We start from the raw sequence: 16,881 nt of genomic DNA, 5'->3' as shown, positions 1-16,881 counted from the left end.
AAGAGAAGGCTGAGGCTCGGAAGGGGAGCAACGGAAGAATTAGAAAAAAGCATCAGGAGCAAAGATGTGTCACTAGAGACCAAGGCTAAGGCCATCCACACCCTGTATTCCCAGTTATTATGTACGGATGCAAAATTTGTACAGTGGAGAAGGCTGACAGAAAAAAAAAATCCCTTTGAAATATGGAAGAGAGCTCTGTGGATACCCTGGACTGCCAGCAAGATGAACAAGTGGGTCCTGGATAAATGAAGCCTGAAACATCACTGAAGGCAAAAATGACACAACTGAAGCTGTCCTACTTTGGGCACACATCATGAGAAGACAGGGTTCTTTGGAAAAGATAAGAATTCTGGGGAAAAAGGAAGTCATCAAGGAAAGAGGAAGCCCAAATATGAGATGGATTGACTCCATAAAAGAAGCAGAGGCGTGAGTCTACAGAAGCTGAGCAGGGCTGCCGAGGACAGGACACCGTGCACATCACTCGTTCACAAGGTCACCAGGAGTTGGACTCGACTCAATGGCACAAAACACACACATGCTGTTATGTTTGGAAGGTTTGTTTTGTCAGGCATTTCTATCAGAACAAAAGTTCTATTCAAGATCCATATTTATGGGGTGTTTGCTTTTTTTGTCCACAGGAGATCAGGGTGAGGCAAAAGCACGGAATGGAAGAATTTTTTTCAAAAATAGAATAATTTCCCCAATTTCTCAACCTTGGCTCTATTGACATTTCTTTGTTGTGAGGCTGTCCTATGACTTTTGGATGTTTAGCAGTGTCCCTGGTCTCTACCCATCAAATGCCAGGAGCACCCCCGATCCCCACTGCACCCCTCCCCAGCTGTGACAACTAAAAATGTCTGCATACATTCCCAGAGGTCCCTTGGACAGCAAAATCACCCAAAGTGGAGAACCATTGCTCTAAACTGATGTTTATTTATTCATTTTCTAAATCACTCAATGTCTGCCCACAGCTGATGGAGGTGAGCTATGAGTCTCATGACTGTAACTTGTACTTCCTGAAGTTTTTGCCTACTGCTACTTTTTAATAAAGCTCCAATTTCACACTAGGGAACAAAAAATGCTTGCTGGTACAAAGAAGAAAGCCACTCTAAGAATGAACTTTTATCCAAAGCTCAAATAGAGATGAATCTTACCTTCATTTATAACTGTAATTTCGATTCATTTTATTCCATTTTATTTCACTTTTTTAAGCAATGAAAAGATATTTAAGTAGTAACTACAGTAAAAGGGCTAAGCAGTTGTAATAAATATTCCAGAGCTCCAAGCATTCCCCGCCCCCCCCTGCCCCGCCCACAGTTTCTAGTTTTAGAGACTCCTGATATAATTTCACTTAATTATTGCTTGTCTGGAATGATATTCCTTTTAGTTTTTGTTTTAAAGCCCAATCAGTTTAACCTTGAGATACAATTATGTCTGTGGATGCATTTGACGTGTATGTCAACTCAATTCAGCTCAAATATTTGTTGAGCACCTACCTTGTAGAATATTAGGCCAAGTATTTTAACGTATCAAGTCACACAGGTCTCATAACAAATATAAACTCCTGATAAACAGGATACACTGTTAACCCTTGGAACGCCATCAGCATCCACTAGACATAATTTTACCTTTTGAGTTTCATTTTGAACAGTTTTATCAACTTGTAACCACAGTTAGTAGACATTTCTGACTTTTACACTGTTAGAGAAATTTTATATTTTTTAAATCTAATAAAACGCAATCTTGTAACTATCATCTCAAGCCACTGGAACTTTTTATATATCTAAGGTTTTTTTGAACAACATTTTCCTATTTATATAACCCCACAAGAATTATTTCATTATTATTCATTATTCCAACTAAGCTAAGAAAGACCAAATAATATGATAATGAAGCAATAAAGGAATTGCCTAAAAGGATGATGTAATAGGGAAGTTATTGCAGTTTTATTACTGTGTTCCCCAAATATTGCATCATCTTTTAAGAAAGTATATAAAAAGTTGAGAGATTTTCATTAAATATAACTGAAAACCAAAGAAGTTCATTTTCCACACAGGCAAACAGGAGAAAATTAACAGGGGATATTTTACAATTATTAGACAAATCAGAAGGTGGATGAAATTGATCATATAAACAAAACTTCAGACCATGAGTCTTCAAATGATAACCTGGGTGAATTTTCTCAAGCTCAGGAAGTAAAAAATGAGCAATGATTTTCTAAGAACAAAGGAAACATGATATTTTCATTCACTTGGTCATTCAACAGGAAGGACGACGACATTCAATATTTTCAGAAAAAACAGGAACCAATCACTGACAGTATTCTCTACTCTTTTACAATGCTTGTGCAACAAATTATGTTTGTGGAACAAAATTTTTTGATACAGTTCAGAAGTAGACAAACATCAAAGGCATGAGTGTCTATAAAAGTGATTAGAAGTAAAGAACCAATGTAGACATGAAAAAAAGGAAAAGATTAGATTTATGATTCTAACAGATGATTATAATCCAAGCTTGAAAATATTTTGGAATTATTATTTTTGAATTTTTATAAGAGTTTATTTGAGCCAATTTGACATTGCCAAGAAGAAGATATCAAATACTGTCCGTTTTGTAATTATTGATAGAAAATGAATGTCCTCTCTTCAACAAAATTAGGAGCTCTCAAAGTTTTAAAAGTATTGATGTTTTACAATTATCAAGTGAAAATGCAAATGCAAGAAAAATACCAAGAAATACAATAGGTTGGACCCTAAAAGAGATATATTTGAAATCTAGAATCAGTATTAATAAGATTGGAATATTCCAAGTTCATGCATAGCAGGTGATTAGCAGCTAGTTGCATTCCAAGGATACTGTCCATTTCAGAAACCCCTACCTTAAAAACCAGGAAAAGATGAACTAAAAATCTGAGTTTATTATATTTAATTTTTAATTCAAATTAAAACATTTACATTAATTCTTATTAAAATTTCTAAATGAGGTTATTTCTCACTATCCCTTTATTCTTCTATAAATCATTTGTAAAATAACTTAAACACACACAAAAAACAATTGGGGGGACCGGTTAGCTCAGTTGGTTAGAGCATGGTGCTGACAACACCAAGATTGCCAGTTCGATCCCTGCATGGGCCACTGTGAGCTGCGCCCTCCCTAAAAGAGTCAACTATGCCATTGTAGCATGAAAGCAATGTGTAACCAATGACCATGGCTGTTCCCCAATAAAATTAAAAAAAAAAAAAACTACTTAAAAAAAATAAATACTAAAATAACAATAATATAAAGGGGCCACTGTACCAGACAGTCATTGGTGCTGGGCTGGCTTTTCTGGTACAGTGACCGGAAAGGTGATGATCACAACAGATTCAGCTGACTGGACTCAGTGTCTGTTGTGGGAGATGGAGACAGACAGACAGACAGACAGACACACCCAAAAAAAGCTTCAAAGAAGGCATGGTGAGATACAGTCAAAAATGATCATTCATTTGGATCCATCTTACACAGCTTTTTTTTTTTCTTTAATTAAAAGGGAAAGAAAGAAAAAGATCATCTAATTATCTAGGACTATACACTCTTTTACCTCTCAGCACTTTCCCACTAATGTCTGCAACCCTAAAAACAAGAAAATATATCACTCAAGATTCTGCTTTGAAAAAAATGTCACGACCCACTCGCAAGAGGAAAAGTGCTATTCTAAGAATTAGAGGGTCTTCCCTTATGTCATTTGCTCTACAAACTCAAGAATCCCTGCGGACTATGCGCTGTCAGCAGGATTTCTGCAGTTCCGGGAGGGGCCAAACTCACCCTCTAGGACCTCGCTCCCAAGGTTAGGCTGGATATGTGGCTGGTCTGACACTTACATGGTAGTTTTCCAAATGAATTCTCCTATGGAAAAATTCTTACCTATGGCTAGACTCTGTGTATATTACCATAAATAAGCTACAGTACTGATTGCAAAACTAGATATTCTGAGGTGGTCTGGGAACTGAGTCACTACAACACTGGAGAGAGAAATACTGAGTTATTCACAAATGCTTTTGGGAACAATGTTTTGTCTATATTTAATCTTTCAAAATACACCTTTTTCAATGCAGTCATAAAACTGAGCTCATCTCACAAAGAATGTTTCTCTAAATGCCTCATTAGCAATAGGAAAACACTCATCTCCTACCAAAACAAATCTCATTACCTACCAACAAATGAAGTGTATTAAACTGTGGATCAAATTTCTTTTTAGATCCCCTTTTTCCCCCCTCTCTTAAAGATTCTCACATAGTGTCCCCTGAGGATGTTTTAAGCAACATGTGGTAAACACCTATTCTGATTCTGCATTTTAAGTGTCACAGGAGGGTTGGATCCTAGAACCGGGAACCACCAGCTGGCAGGAGCCCGCCTTGTGTGTGAGTCAGTGATGCAATACCTCTTACTTTGTCCACCAGCTTTCATGGATGAGAATGAAAGGCACACCTGCCCACAGGACTAACAGAAAAACGAGTTCAAAAATGAAGCAATGAAAGTGACCTGATACCCTAGTTATATTACGTTCAAACCAATTCTTTTAAACCTTAAAAAAGAGGAACAGTTAAAAAACAATAAAAATGGAGAGTGCAACCTTAGAACATGATGCTGGGTATATCCACCATTTGTCTTAATGGAAAATAAAGACCAATTAGGAATTTCAAGTATTTAGAAGTACACTGTCCAATACACTAAGTACTTGAAATGTGGCTAGTTCAAAATGAGATGTTCTGTAACTGGAAAATATGATCTAGGTTTTTCAGACCTCATATGAAAGAAACAAAAACAAAAGAAGTGAAATATCTCAATAACTTTTTCATATTGGTTACATGTTAAAATGATAATATTTTGAATATATTAGATTAAATAAAGACAGTATTAAAATTAAACTTATCTGGTTTTTTTTTCTTCAGAAAATGTAAAAATACATATGTGGGTCACATTATGTTTCTATTAAACAGCTTTGAGCTAAAAACTAGAGGTTTCATAACATCCATTTATGGACCATAAAGTCCTTTCCCAAAGCTATGAAAAAAAAAAGGGGGAAAGGGGGACAATTCAATTTGGCTAGCATTTCTTCAGGACCAATGTGCAAGACATACCTGGTACATAAGTTGCAATTTAGATTCTAGCACATAGAAAGAGATATGACTATAATTAATTGCAAGAGAAGTCACTGTATTTCTGTGTTTTAAGGATACAAAGGAAAAGCAACAGTAGCCTAGCACGAAAAGTACCTTACAGCAAGGGGTAATAAGTAAAGAATGTATCTTTCTTGGGTGAACACTAAAAACATACAGGCTTTTATAGGTCATAATAAGATGTAGCACTTTAGAACTGAAAATTATCTTCGTGGTATATTAACATCATTTAATGAAACAGAAAAAAACATTTCCAAAGAGACAGAAAGGTAGGAACAAAAGCTCAGAGAAAGAAAAGGCCAAGGCTTTTGGGGTGTCAGTGGAGGTACGTCTGGTAAGGCTGAAAATGTAAGCTGAGGCCAACTGTTGAGAGTTCTGAAGGCCCAGGTGGAGAGCTTGGATTTTACTACAGGCCACAGGAACTGTTAAGTATTTCCTACCAAGTGTCAACAGAAGCGAGAACATGTACCAGGCATATTACCAAGGCATGGAGAATTATCTTGGAACAGAGTAAACAAAGGCTTGGGGACAGGTAAAACGAATTCTAAGTAATAGAAATATAAGTCAGCGTGTGAATGGGTCCTACAAGAATACAAAAAAGTACAAGAGTAACAGAAGAAAGTGAGGCATTGATGTAGAAGAGTAAGGAGTATTCAAAGAAGTTAGTCTCGTAGAAAGTATATGACCTGAACTCAGGCCGTGGCAGTGCAGGAAACAGCAGGTTTATAGGTAGAAGTGAAGGAGCAAATGATAAGGGAGACTGAAAATGCAAGAATGGTTGTATGTATTGCAAACAAACCTATGAAAAGATACTGCACATCATATGCCATTAGAGAAATGCAAATTAGGGCAATGAGATACCACCACACACCTATTAGAACAGCCAAAATTCAGAACGCTGATGGCACCAAATGCTGGTGAGAATGTGGAGCAACAGGAACGCTCATCCACGGCTGGTGGGATGGCAAAATAGCACAGCCACTTTGGGAGGTAGTTTGTCGGTGTTTTATAAAACTAAACATACTCTTACCATAAGATCCAGCAATCATGCTTCTTGGGATTCACTCAAAGGAACTGAAAACTTCATTGCACACAAAAACCTACACAGTTGTTTATAGCAGCTTTTGTCACAACTGCCCAAACTTGGAAGCAACCAAGATGTAATACAGGAAGTGAATAAACTGTGGTACATCCAGACAGTGGAATATTATTCAACACTAAAAAAACAACAACAAAGAAACCAACCACAAACAAACAAACAAAAAAACAAAAAATGAGCTATGAAAAGACATGGAAGAACCTTGGGCTGGCTGAGTGGCGCGATGGTTAAGAACTCGCTTGGGATGCCAGAGGGCCCCGGTTCGGATCCCACATATGAGGGCCAGTGACACTGCCCTCTACAGCTAAGATGCTGAACAACAGCTCAACCTGGAGCTGAGCTGCCAGGAGTCGCCGGCGAAGGCGTAGGCTGCAGCCCCTGTGGCAGTGGGTTGCCATGGGCTACCTTGTGTAGCCAGCAGCCAGCGTGAGCGGCCAGCAGCCAGTGTGAGCGGCCAGCAGCCGCAGTGAGCGGCCATCCAGAAGCCAGCGACTGATCTGCCTCGCCAGAGAAGAGCGCGATGATGGTGCCAACTTGGGCCAGTGAAGCGACATCCTCCACAACTAGATTGAAGAACAAAACAACAGCAACTTGTCTGTTCCCCTTCCCCCAATTCCCCAGCACTGTTCCTATCCCTCCCCAATAATAAAAAAAAAATCTTAAAAAAAAAAAGACATGGAAGAACCTTAAATTCATATTACTAAGTGAAAAAACCTAATCTGAAAAGACTACATACTGTATGATCTGAACTATGATATTCTGGAAAAGGTAAAACTATGAAGACAATAAAAGCATCAGTAGATGCCAGGGGTTGGGAGCATGGGAAGGATGAAACAGTGGAGGAGAGAAGGTTTTTAGTGAAAATATTCTATATGACACAATAATTGATACATGTCATCATACACTTATCTAAACACATAGAATCCACAACACCAAGGGTGAACCATAATGTCAACTCTGGACTTTGGGTGACAATGATATGTCAATGTAGGTTCATCAGTTGTAATAAATGTACCACTTGGGTGAGGGATGGAGATCATGGGGGAGGCTATGCATGTGTGGAGGGATATGGGAAATCTCTGTACCTTCTCTTCAATTTTGCTGTGAACCTAAAACTGCACTTAAAACTATAGTCTTAAACAAATTAAAAAATATGAGAAAGATAAAGGTGGTAATCAAGTTCAGACACAATCGGATCATAAAAGGAAAGCCAAAGAAATAGGGATGGAAGAGGGTACTAAGAGACAATGAGGTATAAGAAAAATTGACTAATTTATTCAACAAACACGTACTGAGTAAACTACCCAATGCCAAGTACCACAGGGGTCATCTGCAGGGCATGAGGGGGAGGGCTGCTGGGATCCAAGGGAAATGGCATGGGTTTGCATCATCTGCTTTGTGGAAGGTGATAGGTCATCACATAGAGATATTAGGTGCATCCAGAAACATTAAGACCCCAGCTGATGTTACAGCATGAATAAGAAATAGAATTAACTGGTAGGGTTACATGACTTGATACATCAACCTTAGAAAACTCAGACACAATTAGAAAGAGAAATTAATTTTTCCCAGATACGAAGCTTTGACAAACATATGTTTAGAAAATGTGAAGGCTATCAAGTCCAGGATATTTGAATAAGCATGTAAAAATGGTTATCCATGGACTCCATATTGATTATAAGTGACAAAAAAAGAAAGTGATAATGGTAAAAGCCTTGTTTAGGTGATTATGAGGGAAGGGTAAAATTCAGTAGTATCTGATGAGTGTTTCAGGTTTAAGATCAGAAAGATCATGGTCAGAGAGGAACGTCAAAGCTGAAACCCTAAGTGATTACAGAGGCCAAGGGCTGACTGCGTAGTACACAGCAGAAACGGGATCTACACAAAGCTGAGGAGGAAGGCGACGGCTAGCATTTCAACTGGATATCAACTTGGATAGTGATATAACTAAGGACAGAAATAGGTAGTGTGACTACATGACCTAGTTTGTGGGTCCTTTGCTTTGTGACTGTGGTCCTAGTATGAAATCTGATTGGAATAATAAGGTGTCTAGTTGCCCTAGTAATAGGTCATATAGTAAAGGAAAAGAAAAAAAACGGTGTTAAAGAATATCATACTAGTGTCCTATAGTTCGGTGACTATAACAAAGAGGACAGACAGTGGTACAAACGGAGATAGATATCAAAGAAGGCAGTTACTGAATGACAGTAATAAATAAATGAGCGACTCGGCTAGAACTGGAAGCCCTGTGGATCTCTTTCCAGAGCTGGTAAGAAGGGGTGTAGAAAAGGAAAAAGCCACTGAGAAAGTTTCACAAGATAGGATGTTAGCAACGCCTTCAATTAGCTCAGGAAGTTGGAAGGGGCATAGGAAAAAAAAGATCACCGTACACTGAAATCTATTCCCAATAAAAAAGGTTTTATAGGACCTAAAAAATGAAATTAGAAAGAGGGCCTGGTAAAAGCCTGTCACTCTCAGGATAAAGCAAAAATACCCATTTTGAATGACAAAGTCCCTTGTATATGAATGGTCACGAATGGCGGGTCACCAAACTTGACTCAGGCTGGGCTACAAGTATGCAGCTAGCCAGCTCTGCATATTTTTAACAGCAGCCATAGGGCTTTCTTGGTTTACTCACTATTTTTGGTTTGTTTGCTAAGTACATAGTCAATTCAGTAATGGGGAGTGAACAAGTTTCCCACAGACTTGAAACAGAGAAAATGGCTGTCCAACTTCAAACTTCCTTTTGTAAAACTGGTTACACTGGCGTTATGTAGTAAGAGGCCAGGTGACAAGAATTCGTTCAAGAAGTCACTGAAACTTTCAAATCTAGATGTGACTGAGGAAGACTATGAAAAAAGCTACAAAAACAATAAGAGCTAGAGAACTCCAACTTTTAGACAAAGCGGCGATTAAACCCAAACCAATGGACTTTCCTACCTCTGGCACATAAAACAGGTGAGGGGACCGACCAGTCGTGGCCCAGACCACAACCAATTAATTCCATCGGGGAAAGCTCAGATGCTTTCCCACCGGAAAATCCTGCTCTCAGTAATGGTTCCTCCCCTGGGAGGAGAAGGGCTTACACTATTTAACTTTCAAACTTTTATAACCATAAAGAACTGTAAGCATACAGCTGACTTTTCCTTATTTCTTTGTTTTTAATAATTTATTTCTCTGTTTTATGCAGCTTTATGTCCTGCTACATTGAACACAATTTTTCTAAACCTAGTAAAGAACACAAAAGAGCTTAATTAACAAAAAGAGGGTTGTGGGCCGGCCGAGTGGTGCGATGGTTAAGAACTGGCTTGGGACGCCAGAGGGCCCCGATTCGGATCCCACATATGAGGGCTAGTGACACTGCCCTCTACAGCTCAGATGCTGAACAACAGCTCAACCTGGAGCTGGGCTGCGGTGAGTTGCCGGCGACGGCGTAGGCTGCAGTCCCTGTGGCAGTGGGTTGCCATGGGCTCCCATGTGTAGCCAGCAGCCAGCGTGAGCGGCCAGCAGCCACTGTGAGCAGCCGTCCAGAAGCCGGCGACTGATCTGCCTTGCCTGGGAAGAGCGCAATGATGGTGCCAACTTGGGCCAGTGAAACAACGTCCTCCACAACTAGATGAAGAACAAAACGACAGCAACTTGTCTGTTCCCCTTCCCCAATTCCCCAGCACTGTTCCCCTCCTTCAATTCCCCAATAATAATCTTAAAAAAAAAAGAAAGAGAGTTGTGATAAAATTGAGCAACAGCTACTAAAGAGAAGCCTGGCATTATCAACTGACAAGGAAGGGCAACTAAGGCTCCTCTATGTACCGAGATTCTTCATATTTGTAAATTATATTTGTATTTGTATAGAATTATTTTTTAAATCCTACAAAATAGATTATAAAAAATATGTGCACGATGACATAAAGGTCAGAACATTTTATAATAAGAACTGTAAGTCTTGCAATTCATATTTACTCTTCTATTTGGAAATCTGTAATACTAGGGAACATCTGAGAGAACACAGAAGGAAGAGAAGTGATATTATCATCACCACCTTTTGGGGGGATGGTAGAGCATGAAATTGATGACTGAAACAGATGGCCTTTCTAACCCAAAATTCTGGTTTTATTATTTTATTATCTGAACATAGGTGTTTGGCCTTCTAATTAAAAATAAAAATCTCTAAATTACAGAATTATGATAAAAAAAAGAGGTGAAAATATATTTCTTAACAATAATGAAATCAAAGACAGTTAAAAAACTTTATCTAACATTTACAGATGCCTCTGACTTCGTTCCAATGGAAAAGGTGATAAAAGGCCAAAAACAAAAACAAAACTAACAAACAACCCACCCCCCAAATATCCAGAAAAACAAAAAAAGAAAACCAAAACCAGCCCTTTCTTAACAAAATTTCAGATTTAACTAATGATTGATGAACTAATCCCAACATACTGTTTAAAAAATATTTCTAACTTATAGATCAAAACAGAATGCCATGTCACTCACTTGGATTTCAATTCTCTGTAGAATTATTACCAATGACCTACTATGATATCAGCATAATTCTGATCCCAACTCTCGAGATTAAACTAATTAAAATTAACTCAGAGATGGCTGATCAATTCTATTAACATTAAACAGTAGGCCATAACCCCATAAAAGGGGTACATGGTTAGATTTTTTTTTCCACAAAAGCAAACTTTGGCAGGAGTGGGCCAAGATCCGTTTAACGAGAAGGAGAAGGATACATTTATAGAACCAAAACCCTGTGCTGGGTATTTCAGTATCTGTGAAGGCCCAAACACAAAGGCCACCTTACCTCCCATCTGCATAGTCTGTGTCTGCTCCACCCCACCAGACATCTGAGTCATCCTCCTCAGCATCAGCTGAATCGATATTGTCACTTTCCTCGGCCAGCGGGCAACAGACAAACTCCACCCCTCGGAACTTGTCAATACCACAGGGCAGCAGCATGCCGTAGTCATGCAAGTTGGTGCTCTTCTCACTACAGGTCTAGACAAGGTAAGGAGGAAACAGTGAGGATGGGAGAGGACATGTGCTTCTTTGTAGGAAAATCTCGAATATCATAATCAACACAGAGACCCAATACACCAAGAACCAATTTTACAATAGAAAAAAATCATTTCCTTTTTGAGTGGAAGTTACAATGGTTTCTTTAGCACAGGCTACTTAGTATTCTTATCGCTTAACGTGATTACTTATAAGGATATGTTGTCATACTACAGAAATTAAGAAAAATAATAGGAATGAAAGCTAATTGGGAAATAGGATATAGGAAAAGCCTGCACTGGTGAATACATATCAGAGAATCGATGCTTTCTGGCTTCATTAGTGTATCAGGAAACAGTGATGGATGGCTCCTGGCATCTCGCCAGCTGACTTCCACCTCCATTACAGATGGAAGTTTCTCTCACTTGGACCTAACTTGTTCTAGAAATTCTAACTCTTGGCTGACTTCCAGAATAACAGTTGTGGGAAGAGAAGAAATTATTCTCTACTATAAATCAGAAAGTATAGTCATTAAAGATTTCTGATTCAATATCTTTTTGCTTTCCTGGGATTTGCTAAATTTGCACAAATCTAGATTAACATAAAGCTTTGAAAGTGACTGAGGAAACATTAATAATTCAACACATATATGTAAACAATGAAGATATTACAGAATGTATTTTGACCTCATAGGAATTAGAGTCATTTTGTTTCTAAGTAACAAAAGTTTATTTTGTGAAAACTCAAGAAGAAATGAAAAATAAGGTGATCAGATGGGTAACTAGGCTTTAAATATTCTGGATGTTTTCTTACAATCAATAAGCTCTTAAACCTTCAAAACACATTTTTATATAAAGAAAATTTTGTTTTACAGCAACTTATTAATATATTATTATATAAAAGGCAAAATTAATGCTAAACCTTAAGTGGTGTTTTTTGCCAAACAGCTTGAAGTCTATGATACAACTTAAATTGAGCTAGATCAGGGTTTCTAAACCATAGTAGTATTGACATTTTGGACAACATAATTCTTCAGTGAGGGTGACTGTCCCTGTTCACTAAAGAACATTAAGCTGAATCCCTAGCCTCTAGCCACCAAATACCAAGAGCACCACTCCTTCCAATTGTGATAACCAAAAATGTCTCTAGACATTGTCACACGTTCCTGGGGAGGGATGGGTAGCAAAATTGACCCCATTTGAGAACCACTGTGCTAGATAAAGGAACCTTACTCTAGGAGATTAATGTCACCACACACACACAAAATATTATACTTATATAAACTGACTAGAAAAACTTCATAATATATCCAAAGAACAAAGAAATTTTGAAGGCGGTAATATAAAAAAGTGACATTTTACGCTAATTATCTTATGTCTTTTACCAGCGTTGCTAAAATCAGGGGTGAGTGAAGGCTAGACTGATGACACTTACTCACCACTATGGAAAAATGATCTGGTTAACGCAAAATTAGATATCCTAACTTACAAACTGAATACTAACTGTAGACTTCATGTTGGTATTGGACAAGTTACTTCCTGTTCTACCTCCTGTATTCCACAGTAGATAATAGGAAAAAAAAGGTTAAATTATTAAAACTTTGTATGTGGCAAAGAAAACAATAGGTAAATAAAAACTAATTTGAAGAAAAAGTACATTCTAAAGTTTAAAGAGTAAAGAGTATAGTTTCTATTGTAATTTATAAAACATGGCATAGACACATAATAAATCTAACTAAATAGTACTTAAATTTTTGACTCCTTAAAATACTCATGGATACGTTTTATTAAATAATAATAATAATAATAATAATAATAAAGACATTATTTATCAACACAGCTGTTGCCTCAAAATATCCTCTAAAATGTAATTACCCATGTCCCTAGGAAATCTTCACTCTAAGAAAGAATGTATGGGCTGGTACCTCTTTGGCGACGGTGTGCCAGTGAAGGTGGGTTTCGCAAACATCCATCCTCTCCTGGTGTAAGAATTTGCACTTGTCGGGAACGAGTAGAGCATCGCTGACAAACTCCCCAACTGCAAGAGAGGAGACCGCTTCTTGTCATTATAGCTGCATCACAGTGGTCTTATCACAGGGATGGTATCAAAGAAGGGTGGGCTACAAGGCCTCAGAGAAGTTAATCAGCTTTTTGAACGACCAAGTAATCAACACAGAAAGGCGCGCTTCCTCAGAATGTTGAGTCCTGTGTCCTTAAAGCATCCCAGTTCTTTGCCACATCAACCTCGATAGTTAAAATACTTCATATACATTTTAAGTGAAATCTTTAATTAATAGGAGTGTCTGACTGGAAAGTTCATCATACAAAGAGCTGTCATTTAATCACAACAAGGATTAAAAAAATACAGATTGACATTGCCTCGGCAATCACTTGAGAAGAATCAATATAAGTAATTGCCCATCCCTCTTTCTTTGACACTTTAATCAGTTTATAAACTAATAGAAAATCTAGCGTTTTTCTACTTCCTAAACAAGCAAAATCTGTATGTTCATTATATATGTTTATATTTCTCACACAAACACATGTAGTTTAGTTCAATTATGAAAACTGCTCCTTGGACTTTTATGATACTTTAAAGAAAAATATGTATCATGCAAATGATTTCTAGCATCGCTGGTACTGCAGACAGAAAGCTATTACATGACGTCCTGTAAGAACACACATTCTTATGTGGGTGGAAGTTGGATGATTACAATGTCATATGTAAGCTGTGAGCCTAATTTTATTTGTCTTGTTCACTAGAGTATTCCAAGCTTTAGTATAGATTCTGCACATAGTAGGCAATAAGTATCTTGATGAAGAAGTTAAATGCTCTTAATAGAAATGAAGACAGGGCTGGACCAACCTAGTGAACAAATCTGCTTGGGTGCACTGGGAAAGACCTCAAAGTAGAAATACCATTAGAGATAAGTCTAAGTGGATGAGTAAAGTACGCCACATAAGAAATGAGTGGAAGTTCTAAAATATAAGAAGAATATCTGTCTTGTTTAACATTCTACTCCCAGTCCCTGGCCTAGCTCTGGCAAACATGACCATACTGGACTGATGGATGGATGGATGGATGGATGGATGCATGGATTGATGCATGGATGGATGGATTGCACAGGTACTTCAAAATGAAGGACTCTTCTGTGCAAAGAGAGAATAAAGAACGGGCAAAGTATATTTGCAGAAGAGGCAGAAGTCCACCATGGTCAGAGCAACGGAGGCAAGTGGAAAAGGGAGTCCAGAAGTAAATGACACCGGAGAAATGTGCTGGCCTCCAATATCAGAGTCTAAGGTTTGGATACCATTTTGGCGGCAACACGGGCCAAAAGGTATTTGAAACAGGAACCACATGCTCAAGTTTGTTTTTTTAGGGAAACACTTGAATCAATTGAAGGATGGACTAACGTAGTAAGACCATGAAAGTGGGGCGACCACTGAGTAGGGAGGGCACTGCAATCCTTCAGGCAAGATATGCAAGACCAGATTTCACCCAGTGACTCCAAATAGGCAAGGAGTAGAAGTTGTCCACACACCAACAAAGACAAGAATTGTTTTTCTTTCATAGTATGCTACATGAAATTTTCTGAAATGCAACATAAAAAATGACAAAGGGCCTAAAGCGGTGGGGGGAACCTTTTCATTCCTTTTCTATAACAGCGTTCTTAAAACTCTCTTCCCATAAAGGCATTTAAGCTTTAGTCTGTTTTTACCTCACACTTGCAAGATGTCTCATGATATTTAAGGACTTATTTTGATAAATAATATTCAGATAGGAATCTAAGCAAATCATAGGGGATAAAGAACCGCTCATCTTGTGATTGATTACTTAAGTCTTTAACACAACCATTTATGCCCACAGTGTTGTAAATTCTAGAGAATGCAAGACGTCTGAGACACAGCGCCCCCAGGGGCTGTGGGTGGTGCTTGGTGGGGAAGCAACCCAGGATCCTGGACACCTACTGAATGGTGACAGCAGAGGCTCCACATGCATCACTGCATCTCATCTCCACAATGGCTGTGTGATCAATCTCTTATAACAGAAAACTCACTTCCTAGGGGAGAAATGCCTGTCAAGAAACATGTCTAAGGCTACCCACCCTCAGGAGATTAGGACCAAATGACCCAGAGATAAACATTAAGATATAAAACATAAGGAAATGCGTAACATAATAATGCAAGGATGTCACATTTGTTTTTCTTTTACATAGAAAACTATAAAACAACAAAAAATGAAAACCCAGAGGAGATGGACAACGGACAATAAAAATAATCTCATCCAAAACCAATCCACATTCCCCAGGTGGACTCTGCATGGCTTCTCAGGACAGACAATCCACTGGAGCTGTTAGCAGGAATACCTGATACCTGAAGCTTCCCAATTTTCCAGGCCACAGGAGGCTGGAAGTGACCAATGGCTTGAAGATGGCTGCCTCATTTCTTAGCACTGCTCAGTCAGACCATATTGCCATATTTACAAACGTTCAAAATACTAAGTGGTGCTTTTTTCTTCTACAAGTAATTACTGGAAAGAATATAGGCCTGGTTCAAGGCTATTAAATTAGTTCGTGAGATTATCAGAAGCAAATACAAAATATGCTCAACCTTGGCCTGAAAGAGTTCTTGTAGCAAAACTGGGTATTTAGCTGCCAAACAACAATGCGTCTTCTTTTACCGTCCCTTAGGCTAGTCTTCTGAGGACTAGATCTTAATGCAAAGCTAAAGTCATTGAAAGATATTTGCCTCGGTAAAATCTAATGTTCATCAAAAGAACATGTATTGCATTAATTTGGAAAAGGATATTTGAATACTTTTTTAATTTGCAAAATGACATTTCATTTAATATTGTAAAGATGCTCTTAGGTTTCTAATACTGCACACAGCCAAGAAATATATACCTCACAAATGAGATTGCTTTTATAAAGGATTAATATTGGTTATTTAATAAGCCCTCAGGACTAATGGCAATAGAAAACCCATTGTACTCTTAATATTAAAATAAAATTTAGCAAAGACTTTGGCTGTTACAGTCCTGCTTATATTAATTCAAAATTGATAAAACATACTAGAATGTTACACATCAGAAATTTTAAGCAATTAAACCACAAAAAAATTTGTTAAAATTTTTTAATAAAGAATTAGAGGAGTGGTAAAAATATGATGAACACTTTCTCACAAACTGACTTGGCTTAATATGATTTATGTTTTCTCTCTTTTTAATTCTAAAAGAATATTCTTAAAAATCTGTGATACAACAGGGAATACATGGGAACTCTGTACTTTCTGCTCAATTTTGCTGTGAACCTAAAATTGCTCTAAAAATAGTTTTTAAGTTAAAAAATATCTGATAGTATACATCTGGAGTTTCTATAAACTGTGTGCACTTTTATTTTTAAAGCAGTCCTTCTGTTTGTTTGGTTTGATCCTTCAGGTAATAAAAATTCTTAACAGAATTCAAGTGAAACAAACCCAAATAAATTAAGTAAGTATCATAATGGAAAACCATGTTCCTGTTTATGCCAAACTTTAGAAAATTTGGCTCCATTTAATCCTAGTGGGTAAATTCATTGATATAACTGCATATTTACCGACAACCATACAACCTGGTTTCTTGTTTTAA

The 16,881-nt window shown here is 37.8% G+C and overlaps 1 protein-coding gene and 1 non-coding gene across 3 annotated transcripts in view; one reads left to right on the top strand and one right to left on the bottom strand.

Moving 5' to 3' along the window:
* Positions 1–16,881, bottom strand: part of APP (amyloid beta precursor protein) — a 198,856-nt gene that overhangs the window by 136,554 nt on the left and 45,421 nt on the right. The window contains exons 8-9 of one of the 2 annotated variants that reach the window (XM_019662036.1): positions 13,181–13,293; positions 11,066–11,259 (exon numbers count right to left, since the gene is read on the bottom strand). In XM_019662036.1, coding sequence (XP_019517581.1) covers positions 11,066–11,259; positions 13,181–13,293 — 307 coding nt within the window. Of the gene's footprint in view, positions 1–11,065; positions 11,260–13,180; positions 13,302–16,881 lie in introns of those variants that run through there. The other variant, XM_019662035.1, reaches the window with a different exon arrangement.
* Positions 3,062–3,135, top strand: TRNAV-GAC (transfer RNA valine (anticodon GAC)). Its single transcript has one exon. It is a non-coding gene; the product is annotated as a tRNA-Val (tRNA).

The sequence above is a fragment of the Hipposideros armiger genome, unplaced genomic scaffold (genome assembly GCF_001890085.2).
Source record: "Hipposideros armiger isolate ML-2016 unplaced genomic scaffold, ASM189008v1 scaffold_363, whole genome shotgun sequence".
In the NCBI taxonomy this organism is placed as follows: Eukaryota; Metazoa; Chordata; class Mammalia; order Chiroptera; family Hipposideridae; genus Hipposideros; species Hipposideros armiger.
This window is presented reverse-complemented; position numbering and strand designations above follow the sequence as displayed.